We start from the raw sequence: 18,614 nt of genomic DNA, 5'->3' as shown, positions 1-18,614 counted from the left end.
CATAATGACACGTTTTGGCTTTGTTTTTACCAGAGAAATATCTTGTTTTGTAAGTGACTGCAACCTTTCAACTCTGCCCTGAAGTAAGTCATGAACATGTGACGCTACTGCAGAGTTATTCCACAGAATCCTAGACCTAACCAAATACATTTTCAGTTCCTTTACTGATTAAGTCAGCCACACCTATTTCATGTGTCCTTGGGATATTTAAAAAAATGCTTAGCTATCTAGCTAATCATAGTCAACACGTGATTCTGGACCCATTATATCAACCATACAGGTGCTGGTCATAAAATTAGAATATCATCAAAAAGTAGATTTATTTCAGTAATTCCATTCAAAAACTGAAACTTGTATAATGTAAACATTCCACACAGACGGATATATTTCAAGTGTTTGTTTCTTTTAATTTTGATGATTTTAACTGACAACTAATGAAAACCCCAAATTCAGTATCTCAGAAAATTTGAATATTGTGAAAAGGTTCAATATTGAAGACACCTGGTGCCACACCCTAATCAGCTAATTAACCCAAAACACCTGCAAAGGCCTTTAAATGGTCTCTCAGTCTAGTTCTGTAGGCTACACAATCATGGGGAAGACTGCTGACTTGACAGCTGTCCAAAAGATGACAATTGACACCTTGCACAAGGAGGGCAAGACACAAAAGGTCATTGCTAAAGAGGCTGGCTATTCACAGAGCTCTGTGTCCAAGCATATTAATAGAGAGGCGAAGGTAAGGAAAAGATGTGGTAGAAAAAAGTGTACAAGCAATAGGGATAACCGCACCCTGGAGAGGATTGTGAAACAAAACCCATTCAAAAATGTGGGGGAGATTCACATAGAGTGGACTGCAGCTGGAGTCAGTGCTTCAAGATCCACCACGCACAGACTTATGCAAGACATGGGTTTCAGCTGTCGCATTCCTTGTGTCAAGCCACTCTTGAACAAGACACAGCTTCAGAAGCGTCTCGCCTGGGCTAAAGACAAAAAGGACTGGACTGCTGCTTCGTTATGTTCTCTGATGAAAGTAAATGTTGCATTTCCTTTGGTTTGGGGTGCCATGTCATCTGCTGGTGTTGGTCCACTGTGTTTTCTGAGGTCCAAGGTCAACACAGCCGTCTACCAGGAAGTTTTAGAGCACTTCATGCTTCCTGCTGCTGACCAACTTTATAGAGATGCAGATTTTCCAACAGGACTTGGCACCTGCACACAGTGCCAAAGCTACCAGTACCTGGTTTAAGGACCATGGTATTCCTGTTCTTAATTGGCCAGCAAACTCGCCTGACCTTAACCCTATAGAAAATCTATGAGGTATTGTGAAGAGGAAGATGCGATATGCCAGACCCAACAATGCAGAAGAGCTGAAGGCCACTATCAGAGCAACCTGGGCTCCCATAACACCTGAGCAGTGCCACAGACTGATCGACTCCATGCCACGCCACATTGCTACAGTAATTCAGGCAAAAGGAGCCCCAACTATGTATTGAGTGCTGTACATGCTCATACTTTTCGTGTTCTTACTTTTCAGTTGGCCAACATTTCATTTTTTTTGTATTGGTCTTAAGTAATATTCTAATTTTCAGAGATACTGAATATGGGATTTTCATTAGTTTTCAGTTATAATCATCACAATTAAAAAGAAATAAACATTTGAAATATATCAGTCTGTGTGTAATGAATGAATATAATATACAAGTTTCACATTTTGAATGGAATTACTGAAATAAATCAACTTTTTGAAGATATTGTAATTATATGACCAGCACCTGTACGTTTCTAGGGAGTGATAACTATCAAGCTATTGTTATAATAATCCTTATAGCAACTAGTGATGCTGGCTTCAAATTCAAAGTGGGCATATATTTTTCAAGAAAGAATAAAATGTCTCAGTTTTAACATTTGATATGTTGTCTTTGTACTATTTTCTATTGAATATGGGGTTTAAATGATTTGCACATCATTGTATTCTGTTTTAGTTACGTTTTACGCAGCGACACAGCTTTTTTGGAAACGGGGTTGTACCTACAAAGTAGTTAATGCTGGACTTGTGATCTGAAATTCATGAAGTTGAATTACAGTAAAATAAAACACATTTCAAGCTACAAAGCACAGTGGTTTAATGGTGTTCGCTACTTGTGACAAGAACTGCATGCATGCTTAGGCTTCTGCGTGTAAGAAAATATGCATTGGTGGCTGTTGCTGAGAGCTACTAATACTAGCTAATACTGGCAATGTTTCAAATAACCTAAATGTGAGTTTGATGGTTGTGTCAGAATACACAGCCAGAACTGAGTGATTGGTTTCAGCCTCCAGAACATAACAGGAAGCTCTAACAACTTTCCAAATAGACCTTTGTTTCAAAATGCATAAAGCCTGCGTAATAGTTTTGCATTTTTTATCAATCTGTAATACAAGCTAGCTGCTGTAGTTCCTAACTGCCCACCCAGCAAGTTATTTACTTCAACATGCATAGTACAGAAGAGGCATTCCAGTGGAACTATGTTATTTTTGTAGTGCTGTTGTAAATGATCTAATATACAACCAGTGAAGACTGAGCAATACGATTCTGGTCGTCAGGGAAAGTAACCATGATTGCTATAAAGGGTACTTCCCTTCAAGATTCTAACGTCCGTTGGCTTTTCTTAGTGTGTGTGTATGTGTGTGTGTGAGCGCATGTTTGTGTGTTGGTGTGTGTCTGCTTCGCTCTGTTATTCATTCATTGTAGGTGTCGTCCATTTCCCTGTAGGCCTATTCAGTTCGGTCGCCCATGGTCAGTAAAAGAGTCACACAACATGCATCTCCTATAAATGCCCTTTTTATCAAGCTACGGTAGGTTGGGGTGGGATCTATGTAAACTTAGCCCCACGTCTGTAAGGTCACACTTAACCACCAGATGCAGGTGGCCTTTCATAGTCGCCATGCACTTTGTCTCAAGTATGTGGATGTTTTTATACTTTCCAAAAGCTCAATGTTGAGGCAAGTATTGAATGTGTACTGAATATTATTGACATTATTGTTAACTACAGTATAATGGTATTATTGGGGTCTTTGCCAGTGATTTGCCACCTAACTCCAGTCTTTCTTCATCCATTTTGAATCTAGTACACTATATCTTAACTGTATCTCCTGGAGCTTTTCCAAATGTTCATACTTGATCTTATAGACAGTATAGTCGTTTTTGGTCATAGGATGGTTAATTCTCAGTTGCTGTGTCAGACATCTCCTTCTCTCTCCTTCCTTATTGACCTCCTCGCTGACCTAAACAGAAATGCCCTCCAACATGGCTGTTCTGTACAGTATATGATGCCAATTGCATTAACCCTCCCTAGTTGTGCAACTCTCCTTTATTATGATAAACTAATTACCACAATAGCTGGAAAAGTTGCTTCTATTTTAAAAGCTGACAGGGTTTTTTTTGTGGAACATAGTCTCCCCAGTTGTTCATGAAATGTCAATATTATTCACAGGGCTGTCTCAATTGTTACATAATTGCATAATGAGCTATTTAAAAAAAATATATAATATAGGGCGAGGGGTGAAATGTTACGATGTGATGAACATTTTTATTGTTGTTGCTTTGCGGTGGCATTTTGTGAAGAGCAGTCGTTAACACCATGGATTTACTGGTAGTTCCAAAGCCAAACACAACTGCACCACTCCGGGTGCATTTTAGCTTTAAGCCAAATCAAGCAATTATTTGGAGGAGCCAAATTGTCGCATTTGCTCCAGAAAGGTGGCTGTCAAAAGCGCGAACACCACAAATCTGACCACAAATCCACCATGTGTATTCTTACAATATTATCAGACTTACACTATAATAGTGGCATAAAATTAACAATATAGACAATTAACAATATAGACAATTAACAATATAGACAATGAAATCGTTAGTCACAATTTTAAGGTTGTGTCAGTTAATCATCAAATAAAATGTCCTAATTGTGACAGCCCTAATTATTCATTAAATACTGCTGCTGTTGTCCATTGGATCATATGGAGTGTTTTGTCTGAACGGGTCTCTCTGTGAGGCCTGTCCTCTATCTTCTCTGATCTATCCTTCTGTCAGATTTCCACCTATCTGTCCTCCCTCTGTTAATTCTCCCAGAAGGGTTTCTTTTTTCTCCATGGACAATTGGCCCGGTGGTTGGCGTTGCACTTGCATTAGGGATTTTCAATGACCTGGACAACCCAACGGGAGATCTGAGAAACAACATCTGGGTCACTGGAGAGAGGCCAAAACGGATGTGTGCATGTGTGTGTGTGTGTGTGCATGTGTGTGTGCGTGTGTGTGTGTGTGTGTGTGTGTGTGTGCACGGGCGCCCATGTCAGAGAGTATGCAGATGGGCTAGACATGATAGGGAGAATCACATGTGGCCACTCTACAGAGCTGTGTTTCAGGTGGCGAGGGTTAGACTAGGGGCTGTGTGTTTCCTGTGTGTTTCAGGTGGCGAGGGTTAGACTAGGGGCTGTGTGTTTCCTGTGTGTTTCAGGTGGCGAGGGTTAGACTAGGGGCTGTGTGTTTCCTGTGTGTTTCAGGTGGCGAGGGTTAGACTAGGGGCTGTGTGTTTCCTGTGTGTTTCAGGTGGTGAGGGTTAGACTTGGGGCTGTGTGTTTCCTGTGTGTTTCCTGTGTGTTTCAGGTGGTGAGGGTTAGACTAGGGGCTGTGTGTTTCCTGTGTGTTTCAGGTGGCGAGGGTTAGACTAGGGGCTGTGTGTTTCAGGTGGCGAGGGTTAGACTAGGGGCTGTGTGTTTCCTGTGTGTTTCAGATGGCGAGAGTTAGACAAGAGGCTGTGTGTTTCAGGTGGCGAGGGTTAGACTAGGGGCTGTGTGTTTCCTGTGTGTTTCAGGTGGCGAGAGTTAGACTATGGGCAGTGTGTTTCCTGTGTGTTTCCTGTGTGTTTCAGGTGGCGAGGGTTAGACTAGGGGCTGTGTGTTTCCTGTGTGTTTCAGGAACACCAAATATAAACAAGGCATCAATAAACATCAGTAAACAAGGCATCAGTAAACATCAGTAAACAAAGCGTCAGTAAACATCAGTAAACAAGGCGTCAGTAAACAAGGCGTCAGTTAACAAGGCGTCAGTAGAATTCTCAGACTTCTGCTGTTGCTTGTTGGTGATATTAGTTTGCAGCCTTGGTGTTTGTATGCTGCATCATGTCATTATAATGAGTTGACCGCTGGGCTATGCAGCAGCTTGGCTCCGCAAGCTTATGTTCCATTTGCAAACATTATTAAAATGACATTTTTCAACGGCAAGACACAATCATTCGCCCACGGTTGGTTGCAATGTGTTACATTACAGAACCAATTTTAATAGCTTAATTGTTTAACAAAAAACATTACCACAATAACATAGTATGATCAATCAATCAAATTAATTTATAAAGCCCTTTTTACAACAGCAGTTGTCACAAAGTGCTTTTACAGAAACACCCGGCCTTAAACCCCAAGGAGCAAACAACAGTAGTGTTGAATTTCAGTGGCTAGGAAAAACCCCCTAAGAAGGCTAAAAGGAAGAAACATAGAGAGGACCCAGGCTCAGAGGGGTGACCAATCCTTTTCTGGCTGTGCCGGGTGAGGTAATAAGTAATAAATGCATGTGGGCTAAATCCAGAGTCTATTTAATTTAAACTAGGTCAGAGGACAGAGACAGCAATGGGCCCCCCAAACCAGGTACTCCGCAGGTGTGGACCAGAACCTCATGTCCTCCTAAAGTTTATAACGAGAGGAGACTGGGAAAATTCAGAAAATGCATTCCTCATATATTAGTGGGGAAGGAGCACTGACCCAATCTCCCAGCACAATAGTATAGCAGCGTAAGACCTTGGGACTGAGACAGGGGGGGTCCGGCGACACTGTGGCCCTACCCTGGGGAGGCCCCGGACAGGGCCCAACAGGCTGGAAATCAATCCACCCACATTGCCAGGCATCAACCAAAGGGACTCCCACCAACCGCAACCACCCTGAATGAGGGCCCAGTATTGCCAGCAGAGTACAGCCCTATTGCACAAGTGCACAACAGAGAGACAACAACAAGCCAGTGACTCTTCCCCCGAAAGGCATTGGAGGGAGGGCATCCCAGTGGCGACGAGAGCCCACCTGGCAAGACAGCAAGGGTGGACAGTATCAAGCCTTCTGGTTACCTTCATGCCCCCGGGCCAGGCTACACCTAATCATAAACTATGATGTAGAGATTAGTTTTTAGTAGACACTTGAAAGTTTGCACTGAGTTTACATTTCTAACCTTAATTGGCAAATCATTCCACAGTAGTGGAGCTCTATGAGAAAATGCCTTGCCTCCAGCTGTTTAGAAATTCTAGGTACAATTCAAAGGCCTGCATCTTGCGATCGTAGGTTATGTGTAGGTATGTATGGCTGGATCATTTCAGCAAGGTAAGTAGGAGCAAGTCCATGTATTGATTTATAGGTTAATAGTAAAACCTTAAAATCAGCCCTAACCCTAACAGGCAGCCAGTGTAAGGACGCTAGTACAGGAGGAATGTGTTCCAATTTTTTTGTTCTAGTTAGAATTTTAGTGCAGCACTAATTGAAGTTTATTTATTGATTTGTCAGGGTAACCGGAAAGAAGAGCATTGCAGTAATCTAGTCTAGAAGTAACGAAAGCATTTATTAGTGAAAATGTACATTGTGATTTCGGATTACATCGCCCAGAGGCAGCATATATAGTGAGAACAATAATGGGCCCAGAACCGAGCCTTGAGGAATACCAAAGCATGCCTTTGACTTGTCAGAGGATACGCCATCCACACTAACAAACTGATATCTTTCAGATAAATACGATTTAAACCAGGCTAGAACATGTCCATGTAGCCCAATATGGGTTTCCAGTCTCTCTAAGAGAAGGGAGTGATCAATAGTGTCAAAAGCAGCACTAAGATCAAGAAGCAACAGGACGGATGTGGAACCTTTGTCTGAGGCCATTAGAAGGTAATTTGTTACCTTCACGAGTGCAGTCTCAGTACTATGATGGGGTCTGAAACGGACTGGAGCATTTCATAAATGTTCTTTGTCTTCAGGAAGGCATTCATTTGTTGGGAAACACATTTTTCTAAGGTTTTTTAGAGGAACGGGAGGTTCGATATTGGCCTATAATTGTTTAATATGTCGGGATCCATATTAGATTTTTTTAGAAGAGGCTTATTTTCCGCAATTTTTTGTGAGTTTGGTACACATCCAGAGGAAAGGGAGCAATTTATTATGTTCAACATTGGCTGACAATGATCTGACAAAAAAATGTATCTCAGCATTTGATCGTGAATGCTAATTCTCCATAGTAACCTCCATATTAGCCTAGTATCAAATTCTCTGGGAAATGCCTTTAGATCTTCTTGAGTTATAGTGTTGCTTTGAATGACTTAGTAGAGCCATGGCCTGGCCACAAAATCACAACCGTTGAATCCAGAGACATCTGCTCTGACCACTGAGTTAACCAGCAGCTCGGCACAGCCAGCAGACTTTCTATACGCAACGATGCAAGCGCACTTGTTAATGAACTCGCTGGTTCTCAACTGGAAGACACATAATTCATGCAAGTGTTTTGAAAAGAATGCATAGAAGGGCCTGAAAAGTCACCTTTGACACACCATGTGAACGATCAAAACAAACGCTTTACACTGTCCCCTTTCCAATTTCAAGGATAGATACAACCATTTCTTATCCCGGCAACTCCCTAAAGGCTTATGAGAGTTTTCACATTGTGATGTGACATTCTACTTTTTACTACACTGCACATCCAAACAGGAAGTCTGCTGAATCCCTGCATGCAAGGACATAATCACATGACTGACTACTTCAGCTAGCCTTTCCAAGTACCCAAAACACCTGAGGGAGTTGCTAGATGGATTACATGGAGCTACCTGCCACACTCCAGTTAGTAGTAGTCAGAGCTCAAATCTAAAACTGCATAGTGTTCTTTTGTTTAACTGCTGTTCACAACAAATTATCCTATCATTGTCTGTCTGGCATAGTGGAAGTAATACATTTCTGGAAAAGAAAATATGGTGGGAAGATGGCTTTCCTAATCTGGAACGTCCATGGTAAAACACCATTGCCCTACTCTATTCAAACAACACAGCAGAAAAAAGTTTTTGGGCTAAATATACATAAAATTATAATTATATTATAAAACACACTTCAGCTGTCTGTTTTGTCTCCAAAAAGAACAGAATTTTCAGTGAGTGTGGAATGATCTATATATATATATATAAACTAATAGGGAAAAATAGCGGGAATGGCTTATTTGGAAGCTTTTGGGATTCCCAGGGGTGGAGAAACTGCACGGATAGAAAGATAGTGTTCGTTGGCAGAAACAGCAGTTTCATGGGAAAATGCTGTGACTCTCCCACGGAGCAGCTCATTTCTGTTGGTCCAATCTTCCGCCTCAGCATTGCGGCCATCCCAGCAGTCCCAGGACTCATCATGTGTAACCAGACAGCAAAACACACTGGGAATAGTACTCCGCTTGCACCGCCGGCAGAGCCTATCACGCTGAACCTTGCTTTAGCTTTGAGTTTTCATTCACGATTTTAGAAGCCAGTGTGAAGATGTACTGTAGCTGTTGACCCTAGAACTTAGTGAGGTGTTTTATGTTACAATTAATGATAGAGTACAGTTTACAAGCTTGCTCCTGATAGTGTGCTGGCTGAGTCAAGCAGGAGTCCATTGCAATAAATGATGCTTCAAGCTCATGGATTTGATCGCTACAATGTGACTCTTTGGATACCCTTCAATGAAAGGGCTTTAGTGAATCAGCTCTTTAGTGAATTGTTGAATGGAGTTAAATTTAATGCAGATGGAATTAGCTTTGTGTTTGACATTTGGCTCCGTGTTCTGTTGATAGAAATGTCAACACATGCACAGCCACACACTGTTATCCACATTTGACATGTTCATGCTTGAAAGGTTTGCACTATATGGCCAATAATTGTTCAGATGTTCTATGCTATGGTTCTATTTGACAGTATTATATTACTATAATGCAATTTCTATGAGGAGTGCATGAACCAAGAATGACAACAAATACTTTATGGCTTTTAAGGAATTTTTCATCCAAATAACAGAATTATACAGTGGTATGTGTTGGCAGATCATGGTTTTATTTCGTGTTTCCAAAACCTAATAATATCCTAGGGATGGAGGAAATAATAGATACAGTAATATATTGCAATATTCTTTTTGACAATGTTAACATTTATTCTCAAATTCCATAACTGATTTATTTGTTAGTGTGTTTAAGCTTTAGACCAAATAACTCAGTGGCTTGTATGGGTCTTGTCTAAAACACATCCCTTTGTCTATATTGTTTAGACACAGAGACAAAGTGTATATTTTGTTTACATTTCCTTTAAGTACACCCTAGGCCATCACAATAATATACTTCAAATCATTTTGCACGTTTTCACTGTCCTTGCTTTAGACCTCATTGGAATTCTAGTAACACTCGTTGGTTCCGTTACCCTTACGTTGTCAATAAGCCGTGCAATGCATTGCACATTTGCTTAGCAACCGCATGATGCGGCATGATATGCTGAACATGATTGGTCAGTCGTCCGCTGGGCGGGAGCGTTATATATATTCAAATTTTCAGTTGAGTGTCACAGTTTCAAACTAGAAATGCTAACTTTACCAATTTGAACATTGTACATTTAAATGCATAGTGCAGTTACAATTACTTGTTTCATGTTGATATTGTTTAGTGTTTTATTGTGTTCGCCACTAAGGTAAAATTGTAGTTAGCCAGCCAGAGCCTGTCTGGCTAAATACTATTTTGGAGAATGTTGCAGTGTGCGTTTTGTAAGAAACATGAGTCTCAACCAATTTCATGTTGGTTGAAAACTTACTAACTCTGAAATGTATAAAAAACATTCACATCATATATTTTCATCATACAGTTGCATTTAACTATGTACTGTATAACATAGGAATGTGTTGCTCCTAGTGGATTGCCTCTTCACGTAATCCTATCGCGTACACCTTTCAAAGTAATAAAACTTGGCAATAAACAAACTTAGTAAATGATAGAAATTCTGAGGCTCTCTGCCTCTATTATCTCAGCCCATCGCCTGCCTCTCGTTAAACCTCTCGTTACAAACAGCTAATTCACAGGCTTGATGACCTGCAGAGTTTTTTAATTGACTTACTTGGTTAAATAAAGAAATAAATATAACAAAAAACTATATGTTTCTCTCGACACACGTTTTTGTAGAAATCACTGTCATTATGTTGGTGTTCACACACACAACTGGCCATTGTCATGAAATGGGATTGGTTTTTTTCAACCCTTCTGCTGTGAAGTCTGGTTTTCCTCAGAAGATCGCCGGAAGGATCAGCGGTATGTCTGCAGTGTATTTAGGGAGAACATTTGGGTGTGCTCATCCAGATTGGAAAGCCATTTTGCTGTGAAGTGAAGAGACACCTGCGTTTCTATTATACTTGTAAAACACAGCTTAGCAATCGACTGTTGACGTATCTTTGCCAGAGCAATAATGGTTTGTCCGATTTCATGGAACATTTTCATCATCTCTACATCAATGGAAAATCCCACTGCCTTCAGTAGAGATGAAGAAAGCTGTTATGTTGAGGGGAATATTTTCTGATGTTCCTGTGGAAGCAAGGCCTACCCAGTTGGCGACGAATACTGCCCTCCAAAGCACCTGTTACAAAGTGCAGAACTGTTATTCTCTCCAGCTTAGCCTAAAACATCTGCTATATACAGTTAAATTGTATGATCCTGCTGATTGTGGACTACAGGGCAGTGACATTGTATCCCTCGATAATATGAGCTGCTTAACAGGATTGACAGCAAACTGCGAACTGCAGGTCTAAACATGTGTCTTGCATCATGAAAATATGTTATCATCTACAGCAGCATAATTAATCACAGCCTGCATTTAAGCAGCAATTGTGTTTGTGTTTTACGTAAGGCCAGGAGCGTAACCACAAAATCTGAAGCTACGGTGGTAGTTATCTTGATCGCTATAAAGCTATAATAATCTAAATAAATGGCTTCCTGAGTCATTGTTTATGTTTCAGTATTCAGTATGGTATTAAAGTATTAGACAAGCTCTGTATATGGACTCAAACAGATTTTAGAATGCGGGCCAAACTATTGGTCATTAGAACTGTTCATTATTGGTCAGCCCAGGTTTTCTACCCTACTTCGCTCTCTCTTTTTGCTCTGCCTGTTGCCTGGTCCTGTGACTGTTTTTACCCGCTTGGTCTGCTGTCCCTAAGGGCCAGAACACAAACAGGACCATTGTTGTTCAGCGCTTTGGAAACACAGCAGGTCACACTACAGTACCATGTACTCCTATGCATGCTGCATACACAAACATGTTGGGGTAGTTCTGTCTTCGTTCACATGATGTGTAAACTTGGCTGGAGTCCTCTCATAAAGCAGCCTGAGCTTAATGTGCTAACACGATTTTATTGCAGGTGAATAGCACGCACACAAACACATGCACCTACCATGCTGAAATAAATACATTTCTACTGTGCCTCTCGTTGAGTTGATAAGAGATTCTTCGGACACATTCCTCTCTCTCTCTCTCCCTCTCTCTCTCCCTCTCTCTCCCTCTCTCTCTCCCTCTCTCCCTCTCTCTCCCTCTCTCTGTCCCTCTCTCTCTCTCTCTCTCTCTCTGTCCCTCTCTCTCTCTCTCTCTCCCTCTCTCTGTCCCTCTCTCTCACTCTCTCCCTCTCTCTGTCCCTCTCTGTCCCTCTCTCTATCCCTCTCTCTGTCCCTCTCTCTCTCCCTCACTCTCTCCCTCTCTCTCTCCCTCTCTCTTTCACTCGCTTTATCTCTGTTTCTCTCCCTGCCTCTGCTCCAGCTAAACCCTGACTCATATCTGCTGCAATGACACAGCCAGAAGGTCTCATATTTACAACGTAACAGGGACTACTTAAAAAAAGAAATAGACATTGTATCTATAACAGATGGATTAATCTGACATGTGTGACACTGTAAATAAGGTAAATAACATCTTTAGTGAAAGGAGCTAAGAAACGTAAAACCATAGTGTCATAGTGTTTTTAGCCTTAGCATTAGATTACAGTAGCTTTATTACCTTGTCATCAGAATTTAGCTTGGCTCACAACTTTTCAAGTCCATATAAAGATTCTAGAGAGGAACAGGATTAAAAGAAAGGACAAATAGCATGAAAAAGAAGAGAAATGGAGAATGAGAGAAAGGGAGAGAATACCAGTTTTCCACTGACAGAGCAGTGAGCTGTTCACTGTGTGATGCTGTAGGACTATAATTCTGTTAAAGAACCACAGTGAATCAGCACTTCTGCTTGCTGCCTGCAGTCTGACAACGTAGCCTAGTGACAGTGGGCAGGATGCCAGCAGGGGGGTTAGAGGCAAGTGTTTCCTCCTAACATAGGATTTAAGCCGTTTGCTGCCATGGCCTGTTCAATAATACACTATTTGCCATGTTAATGATGTAAAATAATAGTAAAAACACAAAATAATTTAAAAATTAATGTAGATGCAAGCAGTAACGACAAGTAATTTGCGCTATTTTTTACCTTTGCGCTGTTGCCTCCTTTACTGCCCTCCAGTTGATGCTGCCCTTCGATTTTTCCCCTTGCCACACTACTTGCTCTCTCAAGTGTCTATTCATGTTTTGGTTATGGCACAACACCAATAGTCTTCCACATGTTTTGGTTATGGTACAACACTAATAGTCCCCCACATGTTTTGGTTATGGTACAACACCAATAGACCCCCACATGTTTTGGTTATGGTACAACACCAATAGTCCCCCACATGTTTTTGTTATGACACAACACCAATAGACCCCCACATGTTTTGGTTATGGCACAACACCCATAGTCGGCCACATGTTTTGGTTATGGCACAACACCAATAGTCCCTCACTGTTTAGGGACATGTGTGAAAGGGCCAGTAGTGGTGTTTGAAGCTGAATTGGCATGGGCTGGAATGTACTTATTCAAATGTACAGAATTATACTGTACTATGCAGTACTGTACTGAACAAGAGGTTACTTTATTATACTTTACATTACTGCACATTATATTTTGTATAAATTCTTACTTTACATTATTTTAAATGTTTAGGAGCACCCCATAACATGTAGGAGAAATTGATTGAGCCTATGTTAAGTATTAAGTATGTAACAACCTAAATACATTATATTCAGTCATATTAATATATTTTTTAATTTACAGTAATTATATTGTCATTGACATTACTGTAATTTATTATATATTTTTATAAATAATATATATTTATATACAAAAAACATTATTTTAAATGAGGTAATGAAAGTAAGTCACTATAAATCGTTAGACTAATAGATCATTTATTTTGATGCTTTGCATGAGCATTAGTTGCTCACAACTGCTTATAATAATTTCCTCGTTATGCTGCAACTTCACTTAATCCTATTTAAAATAATCTTTGGTGACTGTTTTACACCTAGCACTCACACCCATGGATATTGTTCTGTAGTTCACTGTTGATTTACTTAATCCTGGGAGACACTGGGGAAAAACGTCTGTAATAAATATGTACAAATAATACGTAGGTCCTCGCTGTTTATGTTGCCAAGAACAGCCGTGATAAATTGACTATATATCTATAAGCCCTGAGAGCCAGTATTGCCATTATAAACTGATAACCAACATAAAATGGCCCCATGGCATATGGTCTGATATACCACAGTTTCCAGTCAGTCTTTAGGGACAGTTTATAACTAAGCTTTGATGTTATGGTATAAACAGGATGTGTTAAATGGCCAATACAGCATGGCTGACAGGTGGTCTTAGGCACAATGTGACATTATATATGGTCTTATATACAGTTGCTTTCACTCAAACTGCATTCAGTGCTTGAACCCCCTGGTTGATAATTAGGCAGTAAGGCAAAAATAGTTTTGGTAGATGGCCAAAATACCATTAACCCTCGAGATGCATTATTGCCAAATAACAACTCCATGAATGCTGTAATAAGGGATGCAAACCCACTGACTACTAACAAATCAGAATTCTGGATTCAAAACTTATGATTTATAATTTCTGGGTATTTAGGAAATCAAAGTATTTGATACAGTGTGGAGAACAAGTATTTGATACACTGCCGATTTTGCAGATTTTCCTACTTAAAAAGCATGTAGAGGTCTGTAATTTTTATCATAGATACACTTCTGTGAGAGATGGAATCTAAAACAAAAATCCAGAAAATCACATTGTATGATTTTTAAATAATTCATTTGCATTTTATTGCATGAAATAAGTATTTGATACATCAGAAAAGCAGAACTTAATATTTGGTACAGAAAACTTTGTTTGCAATTACAGAGATCATACGTTTCCTGTAGTTCTTGACCAGATTTGCACACACTGCAGCAGGGATTTTAGTCAATCAATTAATCTATTGTATTTTATTTAGCCCTTTTTGCATTAGCAGTTGTCACAAAGTGCTTGTATGGTATATAGATTTATTTTACCTTTGTATTTTTCCTTCTGGTATAGCATGGCTTTCAACCTGTCAGCGTCCAGGACCCAAAATACCCTGTTAAGTGGTCAATTGCCTGTAGCATATCCACTATCTTCACTCTGAACGGTTAGATTCAACAAAACCTCAGGTTTTCTGAGGTCTTTCCTAGGGCTATTGCAATTATTATGCGATTATTTGAGCCAGATCGCAATTATAATTTTTTTATGATTCCAAAATGATATGTTTCCAATCTGGATATGGAAGTTTTACGCCAGTGAAACATCCCAACCATTTCCATGCAACTCGTGTCCGTTTCCATCAATTAGAATGTCTGGCCCAGTGGTGCAGAAGAGTGTTTGGCAGTGTGGAAAGATAATATATATGTGCAGATAATTTACTGAAAGTCATTTGCTTCTTAAATAAGCTATGTTTAAACCCAGTTAAATTGTTTGCAACTTTATGTAATTTCACAACATTAGGCAATTATTTAATAGACCAACAAGTTTCAGTTGCCTATTTGTCACGTCAACTCTGATCGACAAAAGAAAAAAAAAACACTCAAGTGTGTGTAAATTATTTTTACTAATATTGTCATTCGAATTTTGCAATTTCCATCCATATTTTCCAATAGATAATCATACTTGTATATTTTTAACTGAATTAATCTACTGAGCGTTGAAACACGTTTTGCTACATTAGGAAGGCCTACATGTACATTAGTTTTAGAATAAGCTATTTCAAACAACTATGCTATAATATTCTGTCCAGCAGAGTGAGAGGTGGAACCTCACCACGCGCAGGAGAATGTCATTTTCATTGCTTGGCGGTTGCATTTTGTGAATAGCAATTGTTAACAACATGGATTTAGTGGTAGTTCCAAAGCTGGACCCAACTGCAGCGATTTGTGTGCATTTTGGTTTTAAGCCAAATGAAGAAGGTGAGCCCAATAATTTGGAGGAGGCGAATTTGCTCCAAAAAGGTGGCGCTCAGAAGTGCGAACACCACACATCTGAAGAACGATCTCTTACACTGTAATAGTGGCAGTAAATTAACAATATAGACAATTTAATCGTCAGCTAAAATGAATGATCATGACAGCCCTATTCTCGCCCTCCATATCATGTCACTGATGCAATCCTGTTTAGTTTTGAAAGTTGGGAGTATCATTAAGGAACTGAGACGTGTGATGCCTTACTATAAAACCTAAAGCGCTAAATGGAAAACAGTGTCTCATATCCTCATAGGACTGTTCTGTCTTAACATTATTTTTTTATTCTGCAGTAGCTACAAGGCTGTTGACTGAGGCTCTCGGGCAGAGATTTTTATCTGAATTGTTTGGATTACTATTAGGACACAAAACAGTGTAAATTTGCTCACACAAATGTTCTCTCCTTCTAAACCCTCGCCTGATTCCCGAAGGGGCCAGCGTCTCCTCCCACCTCCATCTAAAATTCAATACCAAAGCCGCAGGAAAAGGTCGGTGAACTGAAACAGATACCATTTTGAAGTGTGTAAAAGGGTTTTAATTGATTAGAAAATTGCCTTTATACAGTAGCTGGTCTTGGAAGCATTTTTGAGGAACAGGAAATGTGTTTTAAGTATGTTTTCTCAGAAACACTTCAAAGGATTAGATATGTGTTAGGGACATGGGGCCACAGTAGTTAGTAGCATTGGCTAGGAAGCTTGGAGTACTAATAATCCTTTTTACTAACACACGCACACATTGACTGTATAGTCAATAAATTAATCTATTGTATTTTATTTAGCCCTTTTTGCATTAGCAGTCACAAAGTGCTTGTATGGTATATAGATGTATTTTTCCTTTGTAAAAAAAATACTATTAATCTGTAGAAATGTATAGAAATGATTTGTGTCTAGACTGCTAAGCTACAGAACTGAGTATAGAGCAATAAAGCCAGAAGAGATGTGGTTAATGGCAACTAGGGAAGTGGAAAGGATTAGAAATGTGTCTGTGACATGGGGACACTGTATTGAGGAGTACTGGCCAGGAAGGTGGGGTCCCTGTGTCTGTGACATGGGGACACTGTATTGAGGAGTACTGGCCAGGAAGGTGGGGCCCCTGTGTCTGCGACATGGGGACACTGTATTGAGGAGTACTGGCCAGGAAGGTGGGGCCCCTGTTTCTGCCACATGGGGACACTGTATTGAGGAGTACTGGCCAGGAAGGTGGGGCCCCTGTGTCTGTGACATGGGGACACTGTATTGTGGTGTACTGGCCAGGAAGGTGGGGTCCCTGTGTCTGCGACATGGGGACACTGTATTGAGGAGTACTGGCCAGGAAGGTGGGGCCCCTGTGTCTGTGACATGGGGACACTGTATTGAGGAGTACTGGCCAGGAAGGTGGGGCCCCTGTTTCTGCCACATGGGGACACTGTATTGAGGAGTACTGGCCAGGAAGGTGGGGCCCCTGTGTCTGTGACATGGGGACACTGTATTGAGGAGTACTGGCCAGGAAGGTGGGGCCCCTGTGTCTGTGACATGGGGCCACTGTATTGAGGAGTACTGGCCAGGAAGGTGGGGCCCCTGTGTCTGTGATATGGGGACACTGTATTGAGGAGTACTGGCCAGGAAGGTGGGGCCCCTGTGTCTGTGACATGGGGCCACTGTATTGAGGAGTACTGGCCAGGAAGGTGGGGTCCCATTGTGGCAGACTGTGAGCTGCCAGTTGTAGCTGCATGAGGAGCCAGCTGGCATACAGAGAGACGAGGAGAGGCCAGACAGGATGAGCAAGAGATGGGAGGTAGGGGAAAGGGCTCTGATGTCACCGGTTCACTACCACTCCCAAAGGAAGCTAAGAGAGCAAGGGCAGGGGACAGGAAATTGCTTTTTTTTTTTAGGAGGCCCTAGAATGCGGCTGCAGCACAGAGACACAGAGACAGAGACAGAGACAGAGAGACACGAGACACAGAGACAGAGAGACGAGAGACAGAGAGACACAGAGACACAGAGACACGTAGACAGGGAGACAGAGAGACAGAGACAGGGAGACAGAGAGACAGAGACACAGAGACAGAGAGACACAGAGACAGAGAGACACAGAGACAGAGAGACACGGACAACAGAGACAGGGAGACAGAGAGACAGAGACAGGGAGACAGAGAGACAGAGACACAGAGACAGAGAGACACGGACAACAGAGACAGGGAGACAGAGGAAAGGGCAACAGTGTAGAACACACCACAATGAACCTGACCCATATCACTTTGTATTTCACTTGTAACTATTTAACACACAGCCTTTCATATAACAATTTATGTTTGAGCAACATTTAATGTAAGATTCACTTATTATATTTTTGTTTTCACTTTGTTTTTTATAGCTTTGTTATTTGGCAATGTGAACAAATGTTTCCCATGCCAATGAAGCCCTTTCAATTGATTCGAAACTTAATAGGGTTTGGGAGTTACAGAAAGAGTGAGAGAGTTACAAAGAGAGCCTTAGAGTTAAACAGACACAAGGAGATAGAGAGAGAGAGAGACATACGTAGAGTCAGAAAGAGACAGAGTGCATTAGAGAGAGAGAGAGAGAGAGAGAGAGAGAGAGAGAGGCATTCATGGTTGTGACAGTGTTGCTGTGTGGTGGTGGTTTCCTCTCTACTTTGTGCTGTACGTTGCAGCTAAGATGAGCCTGTTTTCTGACTGTCATAGCAAGGCCTTGTCTCTGAAAGGAGACATGGCACAAAGGGACCAGCGATACAGGAACCGCATCAAGGGCCAAAAGTAAGTCCTTGTTTAAAGGATATGTAAAGACTGGGAAGATCTTTGGTTGGTGGTACGTTTGGTTGATTGCAGTGCGTTGCCTGTCTTCGTTACTTGAAAGTTGTGGTTCCTAAACCTTCCTCTGGTTTGTTGCTTCTACTATTGTAGCTTCTACTCTACTCTGAAATTGCTTGTCTTAAACTTGCACTTAGGCCATAAATAGATGCACTTGCCTGCTAATAGAGAAGTGAAGCATATAGCATGTTGTTGACTATACCTCAGAGTTATTGAGAGCAGTGGGTTTTGGTTGTGTTTGTGAAAGATGTGAGGCCTGTTACAATTTTCACTTCCTTATTTTTAAACCTTGTTTTCATATCTGCTTTTTTTTGCTTTTTTTTTTTTTAACAGAAATGT

The 18,614-nt window shown here is 40.8% G+C and overlaps 1 protein-coding gene across 3 annotated transcripts in view; it reads left to right on the top strand.

Annotated features, from left to right (window-relative positions):
* limk1a (LIM domain kinase 1a) overlaps nt 1-18,614 on the top strand; it is a 73,042-nt gene that overhangs the window by 12,356 nt on the left and 42,072 nt on the right. The window contains exon 1 of one of the 3 annotated variants that reach the window (XM_020050473.2): nt 15,856-15,957. The exons of 1 other annotated variant lie outside the window; for it this stretch is intronic. In XM_020050473.2, coding sequence (XP_019906032.1) covers nt 15,863-15,957 — 95 coding nt within the window. In that variant the 5' untranslated portion in view covers nt 15,856-15,862. Of the gene's footprint in view, nt 1-15,855; nt 15,958-18,094; nt 18,222-18,614 lie in introns of those variants that run through there. One more of the 3 variants, XM_010905473.3, reaches the window with a different exon arrangement.

Source organism: Esox lucius, chromosome 1 (assembly GCF_011004845.1).
Source record: "Esox lucius isolate fEsoLuc1 chromosome 1, fEsoLuc1.pri, whole genome shotgun sequence".
Lineage (NCBI taxonomy): Eukaryota > Metazoa > Chordata > Actinopteri > Esociformes > Esocidae > Esox > Esox lucius.
Note: the sequence above shows the minus strand (reverse complement) of the source record. Positions and strands in the feature narration are given on the sequence as shown.